The following is an 18,978-nucleotide window of genomic DNA, read 5'->3' as shown; positions in this document are numbered from 1 at the left end:
CCTTGTAAACCGTTCCCCTTTCTTATCATGACACACCCCTCATCGTACAAGCTGGGAAAAGTGTCTTAGGCCGGTGCCCCACAGGACGGAAATGCCGCGGGAAAAATCACAGCATTTTACAGTAAGGGCATAGTGGATGTGAGTCTAGTGAATCCCCTGCTCACTTTACGGTAAATCGCAGCATGTCTGTTATACCGACGGAAACGCCAGCGGTTTCCCCATAGGTATAATTGTAACAGAAAGTCCGCAGAGGAAGACTCAGTGAACTTTATGTTTAAAGCAGTGCAGGAAGATCCGCAATGTGTTGCCACCGCATTTTTTTTCCCGCAGCACTTTTTTGCTGTCAGACGTACTGTGGGGCCTTAGCCTAAACACAAGCTACTCCATAATTCTGGCACATTTAACTTAAAGGGGATTTCAGGAACTGAAACCGAACTGTTGAGGACCTGTCTTTATGAATAGGTCATCAATATGGTGGTTTCATTGTGGTTTCAACACCTGGGACCCCCCCCACACGTTAAGGCCCCGTTCACATGGGTCAAAAGGGGGCGGATTGTGGCGCTGAATCCACGTCATAATCCGCCCCCTCACAATAGCGGTCTATGTAGACCGCTAGCGCTCTTTTTTTCTGTGAGCAGCAACATGCCAAAAAGAAGCAAGCTGTCCTTTCTTCAGGCGGATTCCGTGGCTGATTCAGTCACGGCGTCCTCTTCACAACAGCACCCTTCGGACTAGGCCCATTCATTTGGGCCTAATCTGGAGCGGAAGTCTGCGATAGGATGCCGTGCACCACACCAGCATCCCATCGCGGCAGCCACGACGGAATATGACACGCTGAATCCCCGTGTGAACTAGCCCTAACTCTTTGAAGAGTTTCTTTGTTGAATACCAGGCACAGCACTGTACGTTCTGTAGAAGTTTGGCAGATCAGCCCCATTCATTTGAGTGGGTCTGAGCTTTAGCTTCACTAGGAGACTGATGAAATTGAGGCCACAGAACTTGCCTTCTCTATGTCAAACAGCTAATCTGTCATGGGCCCTGGGATTGGGCCTCCATCGATCAGATATTGATAACCTATATCTTATATGACCTCAACCTTTTGTGTTTGAAGAATTGGTCTGTTTTATTGATTTTTTTTTTTTTTTTTTTTTTTCGCCTCTTTCCTCCTCTTAGGAGCCTGTGACTGTGCTTGGACAGATCGGCTGTGACAGTAATGGAAAGTTGAACTCCAAATCCGTTATTCTTGAGGGAGATCGGGAGCATTCATCGGGAATGCAGGTTCCAGTGGATTTGTCAGAGTTGAAGGAATATTCCCTGTTTCCTGGGCAGGTACTGTATCTGACATTTTTAATAAATTCCTTAGCATAGAACGTGTTCACATATGGACAGTTTCACTCACAGATAGATAGAAGTGACGTCTTTACAGGGTTTTCTTAGAAAACTCTGCCGCAAGATGTTGGCTGTAACTATACGGGCAATAAAAAGCTACAAACAATTTTGATAAATTTTCCCCACTTTTGTGGCATTCTTTCGGATCGTTGGCAATTTTAGCTTATACGTGAAAAAATGCTATCCAAACAGTGTTTGTAAAAAACAAAAATATTTCTAACCAATCCAAAAATTCTAAGATGGGAAGATGTATCATAAGAGGGAATTTTTAAAGTCACATTTAAGTCTGGATTTCCATAATCTGATTCAAATTTATCAAAAATTTGGCATATATTTAATTTTTATCCCCGTAGGGAGGTTTAAAGACGGCCTTTCACCACCACAACCAACTCAACTTCTTAATAGCTGCTGCTCCACTGATTCTGGCACAATTAGAATTTTCTCTCTAGCCCCCACCATTACCGAGCAAGCACTGCTGTTAGTTTTGGTGCCTGCTATGCTATTTAGTCTCTATGCTGTCAGGAGGGCGGGGTCAGACAGGTGTGATTCTGAGCTCTGACACTGGCTGCCTCTGATTGGAGCTCTCTGAATCACGCCCCCTGCCTGACTCCACCCTTCTGACATTACAGAGCTTAAATAGCACATCAGGCATCAAAACTACCTGCACTGACTGCTCAGGAGTGGTGGGGGCTAGAGAGAAAATTCCAACAGCACTGAAATCAGTGGAGCGGTGACTATTAACAGATGCTAAGAACTAGAATTGGCAGCATTTAAATAACAAATGCTATATATTCACCTGTCCGTCCGCAAAAGAATGCATCAGCCAATCAGTGACTGAGCCCTAATGCTATGTATGAACAGAACATAACTGTCCAGCCAATGATAAGCTTTAAGGGCCAGTTCACACGGGGCTAGTGACTGCGTATTTTGGTCCTGATTTTGACGTGGGAAGCGACTGTCGCGGCTTCTGACAGTCGCGAATTCCCGCTCAGCAGTAGGCCCAAATGAATGGGCCTAGTCTGGAGGGATTGTCTTGACGCGGATGTGCCATGGCAACTCGCTTTTTTTTTTTTTTTTTTTTCTACATAGACCTCTATTGTTAGGGGGCGGATTTTGAGTTGGATTCCACGCCCAAATCTGCCCCCTCTTGCCCCGTCAGAACTAGCCCTAAAGGGGTGTCCTTACACCACACCCCTACTAGGTTTGATCTTGTCTACATCTGTTCAACCAGCGAACCATGCCCAATATTCCACCCACTTTTCAAAAGTGGACCAAGCAGCGTAAAATGCAAAATGCTGCAAAATTTTCGAGCAGGTAAGCCTAAAAACCCTTGTTTCTTAAGTCTGTTTTTTTCTATTTCAGGTAGTAGTAATGGAAGGGACCAACAGCACAGGAAGGAAATTTGTAGCTTCTAAACTCTATGAGGTATGTATATACAACGAATACAAATGGTTTCCTTTTATATCATTTAGCTGTATTACACAGAAGTCACAAGGATTAGCGGTTGATACAGCCGGCTTCAGCCAATTGCTATAGAGGTACATGGCCCTGTATTGGGGCACTCACAAGGAGAAATTTTGAGCTAATTTTGAGGTGAATTGCAGCTAAACATTAGCTCCAAATTCTGTCCGGAATCTACCTGCCATAGCGACTGAGGCTAGGTTCGCTCTGCATTCGGGTTTCCGTTCAGTAGGGGAACCCCCCCCCCCATTGGAAACTTAGTTCGCTTAAAAAAGCAGTTACCTTAGGATGTATTACATATACATAATATTTATCATACATACATAAGATTTATCACTAGTTTCTGCCCCTTTTGATGGCTCATCTATCTTTTATTGTGATACCTGATCTTTTATCTTATTGTCTTCTTAGGGAGTTCCGCTACCTTTCTACCAACCAAGCACAGATCATGAAGGTAAGTGAAAAGACTGAACCATGTACAGTACTATCAGATTGATAATGGTGACCCTAACCAAGCGAGAGCACGCAATAATTATATGGTGAACGTATGTCGCAAGTGACGATCTGTACTTCAATGGAGACACCCTTGAGACAAAATGACCAATGACAAGTCCCAAGGTCCTCAGCAGGTCCACAATACTCTACAGGGCTGTATATCAGGAAATATTAAGATACATTGTAGTCACTGCAGACAAGTGTTGGCTCAGCACGCCATCTTGGCCAGGGAATAACATGCAATGTAGAGATGGCAGTAGGTCTCCAATTCACTTTCCATCTCCCATTATGAACACAATGCCAGTTCTATTCCAATATGTCCTTTACCTTTATATATGTCTCACAATTTATGCAGAAGACCGAGGGCTGATCTATTAGGACCGGTATTTCGTGCACAGAAGGCATGATGCATCGATCCTATAGCGAAGACCTGCAAAAATAAAATTCTTCATGCCATATATACGCTGAAATATGTATAAAAGCATAAGAAGGGCTTCAATATCCTAAAACCTCACCCAGGATAATATCACAATATCATAAAACCTCAGCGGAAGGCCGTGCGCGCTTCTTGTGGTTTTATGATGTTGTGATATTATCATGGGTGAGGTTTTAGGATATTGAGGCAATTTTTATCCTTTTCTATTTGCAAGTATCAGTATAAAAGTGTAAAAAGTTTTATTTCTACATTCCCTTTTTGGTTTGCGATTAAGTTGCTTACATTGTAAAACTTATACAAAGGAAAATGGCTGACTGCTCTCTTAAAGTGGACCGCGTTGGTTTCCTAATGGGAGACGGTAGGTTTATTTAAGACTTAAAGATCTCTAGATTTCATCTTACTCCCTGGCCGTGGTGTAGTGGGGAGCAGCACTTGTGTGGAGGGACTATAGCCTAAAGTTTCCTTGTGCCCAGCCCTGTAGAGTACGGTGTACACTTAAATGGATGGGTCGCAATATGATGCACATTTGCTCTTTGAAATTGTGAATCTCTCGACCAGAGAAAAATAAAATGAAGGAGTTAACTGAAAATTTTAGCTTAGTTCATTTATTGGGGTGTAGAGGAAGTGAACAGACCATGAAGAGGCTCAGGGTAGGTGTAACATTAAACGGATTCTACCATTAAAACCTCTTTTTTTTGTGGATAAGACGTCGGAATAGCCTTTAGAAAGGCTATTCGTCTCTTACCTTTAGATGTGATCTCCGCCTCTCCGTTCTTTAGAAATACCGTTTTTTACCGGTGTTCAAATTAGTTCTCTCACAGCAATGGGGGCGGACCCCACCGCTGAAAATGCGATAGGGGCGTCCCCATTGCAGCTTGAGAACACGATCCTGCGACAAAGCCGAGTGCGAATGCCGGCCGGCGGCCATTTTTGGAAGGCCGCTCCTGCATTGGAGAGCAAAAGCGGCCTCCCAAAAATGGCCGCAGGCCAGCATGCGCACTCGGCTCTACTAGTGTCTCACTGGCAGAGCCAACTGCGCAGGCGTCGGAGGTGACGCAGGAGGAAGACGACAGAGAAGAGGAGGATCCAGTCAATGATAGAGGCGTCGCAGGATTGTGTTCTCGAGCAGCAGTGGGCCCGCCCCCATCGCTGCCAGAGAACTAATTTACATACTGGTAAAAAACGGTATTTCTAAGGAACGGTGCGGTGGAGATCACATCTAAAGGTAAGAGACGAATAGCCTTTCTAAAGGCTATTCCGACGTCTTATCCACAAAAAAAGAGGTTTTAATGGTTTAAAAAACAAAATACAAATATTGCTGGCACTCCATTGTCCACCGCCACAGTCTGTTAGTTTGCACGTCCTGCGCTCATGACTTATATGAGTAACATCACCATTCCCCCTCCAGCGATCGCTGAGGCCACGGATTCAGCTCAATTACACACTTTTTTTTTATTTTTTTGGATGGGCAACAGTACTTTGTGTAAAGTCTGGCCAAGACCACAACTACAGTAGAGTAGGCTGTAGTTTGCGGTTTTGTATTATTGGGGTCTATTGAGCAGTCATACATGCAGGAGCTTTGCAGAAAGTGCTGGGAATATAGCGGAGGGTGTTGCTCTAACAGGCCGACCTTTACTACCAGAGAGTTTGGAAACTGGGAAAATCACATCATCAAAATGCTGCCATAGTATGGATGGCCAGGTGTTTATAAGACCCACCTCAGCGGAGTGCTGGAGATGCTAGTAGAGCCATGGTATTGTAGATGAAGGTTCAGCCACTACCAAACGCAGATTAATTTAGGAATTTCACTTTAAATGGATTCTGTCATTAAAATTGTATTTTTTTTCTGCCTACCACTTCAGAATAGCCTTTAAGAAAGACTATTCTCCTATCTTTAGATGTCTTCTCTGCGCCGCCATTCGGTAGAAATCTTGGTTTTCGTCGGTATGCAAATTAGTTCTCTCGCAGCACTGGGGGCGTCCCCAATGCTGCGAGAGAAATCTACAGCACCGCCTCCATCTTCTTCAGAAACAGCGTCTTCTTCTGGAGCTGGGATCAAACTTCTAGGCTTTGGGCAAAGCCGACTGCGCATGCCCACCGCCCACAAGAAAATGGCCGCTTACACAGTAAGTGTAAGCGGCCATTTTCTTGTGGCCGGCAGGCATGCGCAGTTGGAACCCAGTGCTGGAAGAAGACATGAAGAGAGGCCGTTCCAGACAAAGATGGAGGCGGCACTGAAGAATTCTCTTGCAGCATTGGGGATGCCCCCAGTGCTGTGACAGAACTCTTTTGCATACCGCCGAAAACCGGGATTTCTACCAAACGGCGGCGCAGAGAAGACTTCTAAAGGTAGGAGAAGAATAGCCTTTCTTAAGGCTATCCCTACGTGTTAGGCAGAAAAAATTCAATTTTAATGATAGGATACCTTTAATACTACTATGGTGTTATTAAAAAGTATAATTGTGTTTATTATGACCTCTGCCTTTTATGTTGTGAATTATGGCATTACTTTTCTAGGCTTTATTTTTATATCCTATTGGATTGCTCTCTTCTCCAGGACTATAGTCACACTGTGATTCCTTGCCACCTCACCCATTTTGGGGCCCGCAATATGATTTCATGACTTCATATCCACACTGGGGGTCTCCTAGCAGACCCTTTACATTGCTGACACTCACCGATAGCCATATTCATTGAGGGGCATTTATCAAACCTCTTGCACCTATTTTCTTTGTATTCTGCTGTGTACATAAGATTTATCATTTGTTTGTGCCCCTTTTGATGACCTCAGAGCGTGGAATACCAAGGCAACAAAAAAAAGTGCGTGACAAAAGAATTGCGCCAATGATAAATGCCCCCACTGTGTATAACATGACAAGAATAGGAATATTACCGTCCTATGTACAGAGTCTGCTGCACAGCTCATATACACTCCCTGTATGTGACGTATCCTCCACTTCCAATGCAAGAGAGGACAGTCTAGTGCTCCCTGGTATCAGCCATTTATGATCAGAGATGGGATACTATAGTGTTGTGCTGTTGTGTAGCTTTATCTGTGGTAGAATATTAAATATAATGTTTGTCCTTATTTGTGTGTGTGCAGTCACCTCTCGGCCACTGGTAATGTAATTTAACCCCTTAAGCATGCAGTACTTTTTTTCCTTGTTTTTTTTCCCCATCTTCATGCTTAAAAATATCTACATTTTAGTTGATTCCTATTGATCACGGCATCTAAGGAGTTAATGTGCCAGAATCTAGGATAGTGCCAAGTCCAGCAGTGCGAGCCAGGTTGCGGCTGTATAAGGGTATGTTCACATGGAGGAACTTCATAATGATTTTGAAGCAGATTCTGTGTCCTTCATCTGGTGCTGATCACGGAGCAAATGCAGAGGTGAATGTATCCTATTATAGCCAACCCCTGGCAGCAGTGGCGGAGGTATAGCTTCTGTACCACCGCCATTGCATCGCTGTATTATAACCGCGCTGAGCCTTGACTGGCTGACCAATGTGATGTAACTGTGATGAGTCACAGCCATTGCTGTTGGCTGAGTGACCGCCATTTGTAATAAATCCCTCATACTCGTGCACACTCTGGCGGTGGGTTATCTTCTTTGAAAACAAAGGATTGGGCTTGTTAAAATTCAACCTGCCCAATCCTTCTTCTCCCGATGAAAGTCAGCAAAATTGTTGTCCATTAGATGGATGAATAGTAAATGCCGTTCAATGTGCATGATGTGCAATTTGCACCAGTATTCTGGTGTGTTTGATCAGTAAATCTCTGCCACTGTATTAGTTTTCGTTCCCCTGATCTGTATTAAAGGGTTTTTCAGGCTCATCAATCAGTGCCATAACCTTGCGTTTAGGTCATTGGCTGGGGTCCTACACCTGGGACCCTCGCAGATCAGCTGTTTGAAGAGACTGCAGCATACGAGTCAGAGCTGTGGACAAACACATTGTATAGTGGCTATACTTGGTATTACGGTTCTGTCCTATTCACTTGGGAACGGGACTAAGCTACAAGTGTGCTGTGTGACCAAAGAACATGACCACAAGGCCTGCGAAACAGAAATGGAGCTCAGGAGGCTGATCCATGGGGTCCGGGCTGTCTGACCCTTTGCTGACCTTCATTTGATGACCTATCCTAAGGTTACACCATTAATTTATAAAGCCTGGAAAACCCCCTTAAGCATGATAAGGAGTTAAAGGATTACTCCATACGTCTCTATTACGGGGGTGTGAGAATTTATAGAAGACTCCGTTAAGATCAAGTCAGGTGAGACTTCCTTAGGCGAAACCACCAAAGAAATGACAGAACGTGAGTAAGAAGAGCTAACAATAAGTGCCAAACCAGATCAAAGCCCTGCAGGTGAGACGCTTGTGATGTGCGAGAACAAAGCGAAAGGAGAAATGGAGAGGAAGCGACGGCTGACATCCACGTCTATTGAGGACGACTGACAACTGAAACTTGTAGGAGGTTCTACTATAAGGATCTCCCAGCTGGGGAAGGAAACAATTTACACACAGACTGGGGCTGATCTATCCATGTGTGGGGTTTTACTGCCCCATGTTAGTCTATTGTCGCAGATTCTTTTGTGGATCTAAAGATCATTGTTTGCAGGCAGGATACATCGTATATGTCGGGGTCCTCCTAATGTATACCATCCATAGAAGGCATGTCATCTGCACCTAGCCTAAATAATAAGGAGCAGCATTGTGCCAGTGTGTATTAGGACTTTGTGTTGGTTTGTGTGTCACTTATAGTGAATTGTCAGATACCAGGCCGGTCCTCGGCACACAGACATTTGCATAGGTCACACTTTTGTGTTTCTAGAAGCCCCAGACATGTAATAGGATTAAGACTGGAAGGGGAATGAAAGCAGGGGAATTAGATGTGAAAAGAATCTCATTATGTAAATCTGTTCTAGTGATCAAGATGGGGACAGAGAGGTGACATTCACCACTGTATTCTGTATAGTCAGTGGCCATAGAACATAGACGTCATGGCAGATCCAGCTGGTTTTACGACTGAGGAACTGTCTAGACGTTGGAGGAGACAAAGATAAGGCCTTTGTATTTTTTTTATGCTTTGCTTTGTTTTGCGGGATTGAGCACAGGCAGAGATGGGGCTGAACATATAACGTATGGATAGGGTCACCGGAGGAAACTGGGCCTATGGGCGGGTTCCCGGTCTCCGCTTTTAGGTTTCCGTCTTCTGCCCGAGAAACTGGACAGGAGACGGAAACAGTCAGTCAGTTTTCAAATCCATTCGCTTGAATGGGTTTGCAAAGTGTCCGCCCGTGAGCGTCTTCTGCCTCTCTGCGGCAAACCCATATTTTTTTATTTTATTTTTTATAACCGGACACAAAGTCGGACATGCAGGTTAAAAAAAAAAACCCCAAACTATTTTGCCGCAGAGACCAGAAGACGCTCATGGGCGGACACTGACTGCCGGGTTTCCATCTCCTGTCGGCAGAAGACGGAAACCCACAAAGCGGAGACCAGGTGCAAGTGTGAACCCGCCCTATCCTGGTTGGCAAAAGACTTAACTACATGGGGTTAGTTATATCCCTGTATATAGAGGAACATTTAGGTTAGGGCTATATGGCAACCGTGGCCATAGCTCATAGTGTAGCGCTGCCTACCTGGCACCTAATGAAAGTGAATGTGGTCACGTTACAAATCTCACGCTGCCGTGGCACATCCGGTTTGGATTGTTATGGAAATGTGTGAGTTGCGGCATAACCACATGACCCTATATTGTGTACTTTCAATGACAGCGTCACATCATGTGCCCAGTGTCGTGCCTAGGGCCCACCAGTAAAATTAATTCTTTGGATCCACCATACAGCGACCTACAATATTATCGAACGCTCCTTCCCAAATTTCTAAAATGTTGCCAATGTTAATCTATTTTTCAGTAGTATCTTGCTGCCTAGTCCTTGCCTGTGATCATTTCTGAACCTTACCTTCATCTAGGGCTCTGCTAACTCTGTGAACCAGGGATATGTCCACAGACCAGGCCTCAGGCGGCAGCTAGATTAGTTATTGGGCCCCTGAGTGTGGTGCAGAAGATGGGGCCCAGGGAGGAAGAACACTGGTTGGCCTAACTCTGCACCTAGATGTCATCTCAGATTTTTATTCTGGGAAGGGACTCATATACCTGCAAGTAAACCAAGTAGTGTATGACTGCAGCAGTCTTCCTGTGCTGTGTGAATGATGACGTACCCCAGGGTGTATATCCCATTTATAGGCTGAGACACAGATAAATGTAGTAAGGGTCATGGAGGCAGCTGCAGAAACCCTGAGCTCCAGGCAACAACCAGTTTCCTGAGGACTGTGACGGTCTGACCCGCCGGTCGCTGCTTGTGCCTCCGAGTCAAACACCTGGCGTGGTAGAGTTTCACTGGGGATCCCTTCCAAGACCACCTTGCGGCTGTTTGTAAGCGCACTTATGGTAACCGGTTAAAATTCATCTAAGTTTAATGGAAGACGTGACTGTAAATTTTTAGCATTCTGCTTTTTAAGCCACTGGTCTATAGACCAAGTATCCGAAAACTGGCTGCGAGGAAGGGGGGAGTGGGGGTCGGGGGGACGGTGGCAGCTGGGACTGAATTGTCAGATATAAATCAACATGACAGTAATGGAAAGGAGAAGCCACATTAAAGCTTTGCTTTAAGTGATAAAAAATCCCCTTGTCTGTATTTCCTTCAGCCATAGTACATCACTTTTTTTTTTTTATTTCCAAAAGAGGGAAAAAAATAAAATAAATGAAGCATAAACGTACTGACCAAGTATCAGACTAGCCAAGTATCAGAATAGACTGCAGAGATTCGGTACAGACCTCAAGAAGGGAAACGCAGGAGATACGTCACACACGTATGTAAGGGTACAGACACCATGATTGGTAGGGGTATCATTAGGGGGTGTTATTTAAAGGGACTTAAACAAAATTTATCCTCTATTCCATGATGTCCGATGACTAGGGGATCACAAGAACTGGGCCCTGAAAGTCCTCCTAAATGTGCACTAAGAGCCCGGAGGAAAATTTCTGCCAGCTCATACATTTCCCACATAATTTCTGGCATAAATGGTAATAAATCTGGTGGCCTCACCTCCTGCACAAACACAACGAAACACAGATTTTTTTTTTTTGTAAAAGCGGTACAGAAATTAAAACGTTGCAATTTTTTACACAAAACTCTGATTTCTGCAAAACAATTGTGACTTTTTATGCTTTGTCTACCAGAAAACTGGTGTATAAGGTATAATAATTCTGTCCCATTGTTTATATACTGGCAAAAGATGGGAGAATACATTCAGGGCGCAAGTTTACTGATCATAATGTGCCAGGTGGGGCAAAAAGATGGCATACAAGGAGGTGTCGCTTAAAGGGATCGTCACGTTACAGACTTTTATCCCCCATCCATAACATAGGTGACAAGTGTCACATCCCTGGTGGGTGGTCTGACCAGTGGGATCACGGAAACAGGCCTAAGTATGATCCTTGTGAATGAAGCTCCAGCTTGTGTGTCCGATACTTCTATGAATGGAGATCACTGCCATTTCATTCATACAGGGGGGCTTTCAGGCCCTCGTTCTCCAAATTGCTGGTGACCTGACATTGCTCCTTATTTTGTGGATAGGGAAAAGGTGCCTGTAATGGGACAATACCTTTTAAGATGCATCTATGTGCTATGTATAAACTTAGACTAAACAGCGTAAAGATGCACCAGGCTTATCATCCGGCATCAGCCACTGTGATAAACCTGGCTCATGTTTAGACTGTCTAGCCTAGAGATTAGATGAGATTTGTAAATCTGTCCCAAAGTGTTTAAAGGGATTCTACCACTAAAACACATTTTTTTTCTAGTTAACATGTCGGAATAGCCTTTAGAAAGGCTATTCGTCTCCTACCTTTGGATGGGCTCTCCGCCGCGCCGTTCATTCAAAATACCGGTTTGTACCGGTATGCTAATGAGTTCTCTCGCAGCGATGGGGACGTCCCCATTGCAGCTCGAAAACCGACCGCAGCGCCGCCTCTATGGTCTTCTGTATCCTCCCCTTGCTTCTTCAGCGTCCTGTCGGAGGCCTGCGCAGTACGCTCTGTTCGGCGAAAATTGCTGAATGTACTGCGCATGCGCGAAATTGCGGTCCCAGCCATAGTGCGGGCACTGCAATAAACCTGTGCCACTGTGATAAACCTGGCTCATGTTTAGACTGTCTAGCCTAGAGATTAGATGAGATTTGTAAATCTGTCCCAAAGTGTTTAAAGGGATTCTACCACTAAAACACATTTTTTTCTAGTTAACACGTCGGAATAGCCTTTAGAAAGGCTATTCGTCTCCTGCGCAGTACGCTCTGTTCGGCGAAAATTGCCGAACGTACTGCGCATTGCGCGAAATTGCGGTCCCAGCCATAGTGCGGGCACTGCAATTTCGCGCATGCACAGTACGTTCGGCAATCTTCGCCGAACAGCGCGTACTGCGCAGGCCTCCGACAGGACGTTGAAGACGCAAGGGGAGGATACAGAAGACCATAGAGGCGGCGCTGCGGTCGGTTTTCGAGCTGCAATGGGGACGCCTCCATCGCTGCGAGAGAACTCATTAGCATACCGGTACAAACCGGTATTTTGAACGAACGGCGCGGCGGAGAGCCCATCCAAAGGTAGGAGACGAATAGCCTTTCTAAAGGCTATTCCGACGTGTTACCTAGAAAAAAATGTGTTTTAGTGGTAGAATCCCTTTAAAAAATAAATTCAAATTTTATTTTTTTAAAATTATTATTTAACTCCACTTTACATTTTTAAGACTAGTATTTCTAATCTGTAGTCTGTGCCTGGGGTAGGACTGGATTATTGCAATCTATAGATCGGTTTTCCTGAAATCTTAATGCATTCAGTGTCTGACCCTATGAGCGAGACAGTATGTCTGTCCTCACCATTCAGTGCCGTGCTAATGCTGTGACATTTGAGTAATGCATATCCTGTCCATTGAGATGACACATCGGCTTTACACCTTATCCTGGGCTGCTCTGCGTTGCCTCCAGACTAGTGGACGGCAGGAGACTCTTCCACTGCTCCACCTCTTCCTGTGATAGTAAAAGATTGTGTCCCAAAGCTGATAATTCGTTTTAGTGTCTCCTGTCGGGTGCCGTCTACCCATAGGTTTCTCCAACGCAGGCAATTACAACGTTATCAAACTAACCTCACGATCCAACAATCCAGTGTCACAAGCAGAGGACGCAAAGAACTATGAAACCTAACGTTTAATATAAATTCTAATATTTAAGACTGTCAGAATATCACTAACTTAAAGAGGACCTTTCATGATTGGGGCACAGGCAGTTCTATATACTGCTGGAAAGCCGACAGTGCGCTGAATTCAGCACACTGTCGGCTTTCATGATCAGTACCGGTACCGTAGCTCTTCACAGTCAGAAGGGTGTTCCCGACAGTCAGTCAGGAATGTCCTTCTTCACAGCGCTGTACGCTGAGATCGGCAAGGAACGCACCCCCCCAGTACTAGTCTATAGACTCCACTATCAGGAGGGGAGGGGGTGTTCCTCCCCACTCTCAGAGTACAGCGCTATAGGTGCTGCTGTGAAGAAGGACGTTCCTGACTGACTGTCGGGAACACCCTTCTGACTGTGAAGTGCTACTGTACCGATAGCTCTTCACATGGGGCACAGATCGGGAAAGCTGAATTCAGCGCACTGTTGGCTTTCCAGCGGTATATAAAACCGCCTGTGCCTCAAATCATGAAAGGTTCTCTTTAAATGCACAAAACAAAATGGAGCGGTCTTACCCGGACCTACTGAGACACTTTGGGGGCTTCAATGGACTTGCAGATGAAGCGCTGATGAAATGATACCCTATCCCTCACCTATGTCCTGCAATGTCTCCTGTCCCCAGAGCTCTCCCTGTATCTCCCTATAACTTAGATCTATTTCCCTTATTTCCTTCTACCCCCCCCCCCAATGCGTTTCATGTCCCAACAAGATGGAGGGGCAATCCTCAGGGGATTTCTAAGTATGAGCCCAGTGGGAAGTGAAAGCCCTTCAAGCTGCTCAGCCATATGTTCCCATAGTTGTAGGGCTATGGAGGTGGAGGCCACACCCGGAGTGCAGGGGGGCGTTTGTGTCAAATCAGAAGGCTCTGTCTCTTGTATACCTGAACGTAATCACTTATCACTTACACTACACGTAATGGATAGTGGCAATCTTATTACTTTGTCACTACCCTAACTTATACGCCTGCAAACGTTTTTATGACTATTGTCACAAAGTCATTGGTGACACTAGAAATGTGCCAGGTATTCTGCTCCCCCTCCCCAATAATCTTCTATATAATCTTCCATATTTATTCCCTGCAGACTGCCCTCAGCAGATGATAATTGCAGCCTGCGGCCCTTTCACCACATCGGACACCATCACTTATGATGCCCTAAAGGATCTGGTGGAGGTTATTAATAGAGACTGTCCAGATGTCTGCATTCTGGTGAGATGAAAGGACTGGCCACTTAGCCGGCAATTACATTAAATATACACTACTATGTATGTGACATCTTATGTATGTGCCTTCTCCATGTCTTTTCAGCTCGGACCATTTTTGGATTCGAAACATGAGCAGGTTGAGGTAAAATCTATAATATTGCATTTCATTGTCAGTACTATTAGTGTTATGAGTATTAGGGTGCACTCACACGCCGCCGGTATCTGAGGTATACATCTAAAGGATTGGAAGACCTATATCTCTGAGTCACGGCCCCCCATGTCCACTGACAAACCCTTCTCAGGAGTACGGCGTCACCTCAAAGAACCTATAATAATGCTGTGAAGAATACGAATATCTACAACAGATGACTTGTCGTAACCTTACAAATATCAGTGTAGTCTGTATCCTCTGAACCAAGTCCCTTGTTTTTCCCATTTTCAGAATCTTCAGCTGACAGTGAATTGTGAGGAGGTGTTCAAGTCCTGCCTGAAAATGATCATAGAAGGCACACGGCCGTAAGTCATACTGGATCGTGCCTATATAAAGGTGTCATTTAAAGGGCTGTCTCATCAGCAAACACACAATTGCCACGGATTCTGTCCACGGCTTGACACTCCCTCCTGTTTAGGCCCATTCATTTAGGCCTAATCAGGAGTGGGATGCCACGACGTAATGCTGATATATTGTATGGTATCCTGTCGCGGATAAGCTGGCGGCGGAAAATGAAGAGGGATTTCCTCTTCATTTTCCACCATGTGAACTGACACCAAGACTGCCACCTGGGCCTCTGTCCACATTTTCACCAAGTTCTACCAGATCCATTCTGTGGCCTCTGCCAATGCCAGCTTGGGTCGCAATGTATAGCAACCTGATGTTCGCTAGGTTATCCGCATGGCCGTGTAATCTGCTTTAGGACTTTCCATGGTGAGGTGTCCCCCTCTAAAATAAGTGAGAAAAATGGATTTATATTGGTTGTCATCAGTCTCTTTTACATCTAGAGATGATGAGTAACATCGATTATTCACCAATCCACTCCTCTGTGGTTATCTTTATCACATTCTAATATTCTTCTGTTAAAGGTCTGGTTCCCATTTGGTGTTTGTGCCCTCCATCAGAGATGTGCACCATGATCCTGTCTATCCCCAGCCTCCTTTCAGCTGCTATGAGACTGCCAAGGAAGACAAGCAGGTAATTTCTTTCCTATTATAAGATATCTATCTATCTATCTATCTATCTATCTATCTATCTATCTATCTATCTATCTATCTATCTATCTAGTATCTCCCAATTTACAGTGCCCATACACATATGGGATTGTCAGCAGTATCTGGAGATACAGAAGGATCAAACCTTTTGGATTTTAACATGCTCAGACCCTACCAGAGGTGTTTGACAGAAACACCCTGTTCTTATCTCAGCCCTTTGAGAACATGTATGCACTTGACCAAGCAGAGTGTGCACGTGTATACGGAGTCAAGAGGAATTTCTATGTATGTCCAATAGATTACCAATAGACAATAGGATTCACAACCATGAACTTTTTTTTTGTGCTATATAACCAATGAGATGCATCCTATCACCCTATAGACACACATTAGAATTAGCTGCATCTTGGTGTTAGATCACGACAGTACTTTCTGCAAATGAGCTTAATCATACGGAAATGCGTGATTTTTGGATGAACAGAGAAACCACAAAGATGTGTACAATAAAGTAGACTGAAAAGGATGTTGTATCTGTGTCATATACTACATACTAACCTCAGATGGTGAGGGGGGAAATGGCCGGGCTTCCTCTGGCTGTGGTTTGTTGTGCTCTGCTTTAGTTGTTACTTTAAACAAAGACTAAAAAAAAATATTTTTTTTTAATCACTTATTTGATTTCTTTATTTTTTCTCATTCAGAGAGTGCACTTTGTAGCAGATCCTTCCACCTTATCTATCAACGGTATAGCAGTGGGATTTACATCTACAGACTTGCTCTTTCACATGGGTGCAGAGGAGATCAGCAGGTATTCAACACATTATCTTGCTATATTTTCTTTGCTGGTCAGCTGTTTGAAGCGGCCATGACATATAGGTGAGCACCACTTGCGTTTTACAGACTTGTGATGTCATGTTTGAGTCACATGACTTGTTTCAGCTCAGTCCTATTCACATGAATGGGGATGAGCTATAAAACGAGCACAAAGGTTATACAAAGAACGTGATTGAGCTTGTTTTGCAGTGAAGAGGCTGCAGCACTTGTCTGAATGTTGCAGTCTCTAAAGCAGCAGATTGGTGGGGGGTGCCAGGCGTTGCACCCTTACTGATCTGGTATTATGGACCGATCCTATGGTTAGGTTGTCACTGTCTTAGTGTTGGAAAACCCCTTTAAGCCATAGTCACTTGATTCTGTAAATCAATGATCATTCCCAACATTATATATGCTGATTAGAGATGAGCGAACACTGTTCGGATCAGCCGATCTGAACAGCACGCTCCCATAGAAATGAATGGAAGCACCTGGCACATATGCTTTGCCGGTGGCCGGTCGCTTAACCCCCCGCGTGCCGGCCACTTCCATTCATTTCTATGGGAGCGTGCTGTTCGGAACGGCTGTTCCGAACAGTGTTCGCTCATCTCTAATGCTGATATTTCCATACAATGAATGGTATCCATTACAAGGCAAGGTGAAAATGGTGAAAGACACCTATAGCAGGTAAGAAAATTGACTTGTAAAGCCGTGTACACATAGATTGTGAATTCACCACATGAGGAGAAATTTTTAAATGTATGTTTTTCTCACTTTTTGATACTTACAGCGGTACAGCCGGTGCTCCAGACCGATTTAGCCGCATCCTCAGACATATCCTGACTCAGCGGAGGTGAGTGAATTCCAATTCTTGTGGGTAGTTGGATAACTGATTCGACTATTGTACAAAAAATCTTAGAGTTTTACACTATTTTTGGAGCAACTAAAGTCACAAGGCTTGGGTTTGTGATTTTTTTTTTTTTTTTTTTATGGCAAAAATTGACAAAAGTGCAGTTTTTACGCTGCCGTCACCACTTTCCAAACGGGGCGTGATGTGGGCAGAGCCATCAGTCATGCCAGATCTATCATCAATTATGCCAAAGGATGCCTAAAATCTATGACAGTTTGGATCTAAGTCCTGGTTCACATCTGCATTCGGGCCATTCCTTTCCCCTCTCGCATTTTTGAGCAGAAACTACACGGACCCCATTATAATCTATGGGGCCCTTGGGTTTCCTAAGATAACCACTTTTTTATGCGGATTAGCTTTCCGTTTGGGTAGTCCCCAAGTGGACTCTCTGAACGGAAACCCATGTGCAGATGTGAACCGGACCTAATGTAAATTTGAGTCACACGCACAGCACAACAGATAATGTGCCCGAGTTATTACCAGGCCTGTGCCACAACATAAATAAGGCTAATCTTCTGGCAGTACAGGGATCGTCACCAACGTACAATATGCCAGTCTTCCTGAATCTACGCAATGTGAGGGTGGGGATTCTCAACCCCACTACTTTCTGGCCTCCTTTTTTAAATTTCCAACCTGCCACTATAACGTTATTGATCCTCATTATGTAGAATCTGGATCAAAGTCGTCCTTACTGCTATTTTTTGTTTTTCAGCTATTATCCTTTGTATCCACCGCACGAGGAGATTAACATTGACTATGAAGCACAATATAACTATGCAGTCATGCCCGTCACTCCAGATGTCTTTATTATACCATCAGATCTTCGGTTTTTCATCAAGGTTAGTTCCAGTGATTATTTCCTTTAAAGGGGCTCTATCAGCAAAATCATGTTGCTAGAGCCCCACATATGCGTGCATAGCCTTTAAAGAGGACCTTTCACCATATCTGGGCACATGCAGTGTTATATACTGCCAGAAAGCCGACAGTGCGCTGAGTTCAGCACACTGTCGGCTTTCCCGATCCATGCCCGGTGTAAAGAGCTTACGGTGCCGGTACCGTAGTGCTCTATGGTCAGAAGGGCGTTTCTGACCATTAGCCAGAGACGTCCTTCTGCCTCGTGGCGCCAATCGCGCTGTGCTGTGGAGCGGGGAGGAACGCCCCCTCCCTCTCCTGATAATACTCGTCTATGGACGAGCTGTGTGAGCAGAGGGAGGGGGACGTTCCTCCCCGCTCCACAGCACAGCGCGATTGGCGCCACGAGGCAGAAGGACGTCTCTGGCTAATGGTCAGAAACGCCCTTCTGACCATAGAGCACTACGGTACCGGCACCGTAAGCTCTTTACACCGGGCACGGATCGGGAAAGCCGACAGTGTGCTGAACTCAGCGCACTGTCGACTTTCTGGCAGTATATAACACTGCATGTGCCCAAAAGTGGTGAAAGGTCCTCTTTAAAAAGACTATTCAGGCATCGGTAATGTTATATTAAACTACCCCCCCGTTTTAAAATAATAACTTAAAAAAGAATGTTCTCTACTTACGGAACGTGCACCCTGGGCGGGCATCTGGGTGTGTCTTCATCTTCTTCCCCGCCTCTTCTTCCTCTGACGTCTTCGGGTCCCGTCCTCCTCCGGCGCTTGCTCGCGGACACTGATAAAAAAAAAAAGCCCGGGCGCATGCGCAGTAGTCGTAGTAGAAGCCGCGTGCTACTGCGCATGCGCCCGGGCTATTTTTTTTTTATCAGTGTCCGCGAGCAAGCGCCGGAGAAGGACGGGACCGGAGGAC

General features: G+C 44.9%; 1 protein-coding gene across 1 annotated transcript in view; it reads left to right on the top strand.

The window, feature by feature from the left end:
• POLA2 (DNA polymerase alpha 2, accessory subunit) overlaps positions 1 to 18,978 on the top strand; it is a 35,117-nt gene that overhangs the window by 14,626 nt on the left and 1,513 nt on the right. Inside the window, exons 9-18 of the mRNA XM_075281437.1 lie at positions 1,174 to 1,329; positions 2,752 to 2,814; positions 3,262 to 3,304; positions 14,152 to 14,276; positions 14,376 to 14,414; positions 14,715 to 14,788; positions 15,353 to 15,461; positions 16,177 to 16,283; positions 17,076 to 17,138; positions 17,908 to 18,034. Of these exons, the coding sequence (XP_075137538.1) occupies positions 1,174 to 1,329; positions 2,752 to 2,814; positions 3,262 to 3,304; positions 14,152 to 14,276; positions 14,376 to 14,414; positions 14,715 to 14,788; positions 15,353 to 15,461; positions 16,177 to 16,283; positions 17,076 to 17,138; positions 17,908 to 18,034 (906 nt within the window). The remainder of the gene's footprint in view (positions 1 to 1,173; positions 1,330 to 2,751; positions 2,815 to 3,261; positions 3,305 to 14,151; positions 14,277 to 14,375; positions 14,415 to 14,714; positions 14,789 to 15,352; positions 15,462 to 16,176; positions 16,284 to 17,075; positions 17,139 to 17,907; positions 18,035 to 18,978) is intronic.

The sequence above is a fragment of the Leptodactylus fuscus genome, chromosome 7, assembly GCF_031893055.1.
Source record: "Leptodactylus fuscus isolate aLepFus1 chromosome 7, aLepFus1.hap2, whole genome shotgun sequence".
Taxonomy (NCBI): Eukaryota; Metazoa; Chordata; class Amphibia; order Anura; family Leptodactylidae; genus Leptodactylus; species Leptodactylus fuscus.
The sequence above is the reverse complement of the archived record's forward strand: the minus strand, read 5'-3'. Positions and strand labels throughout refer to the sequence as shown.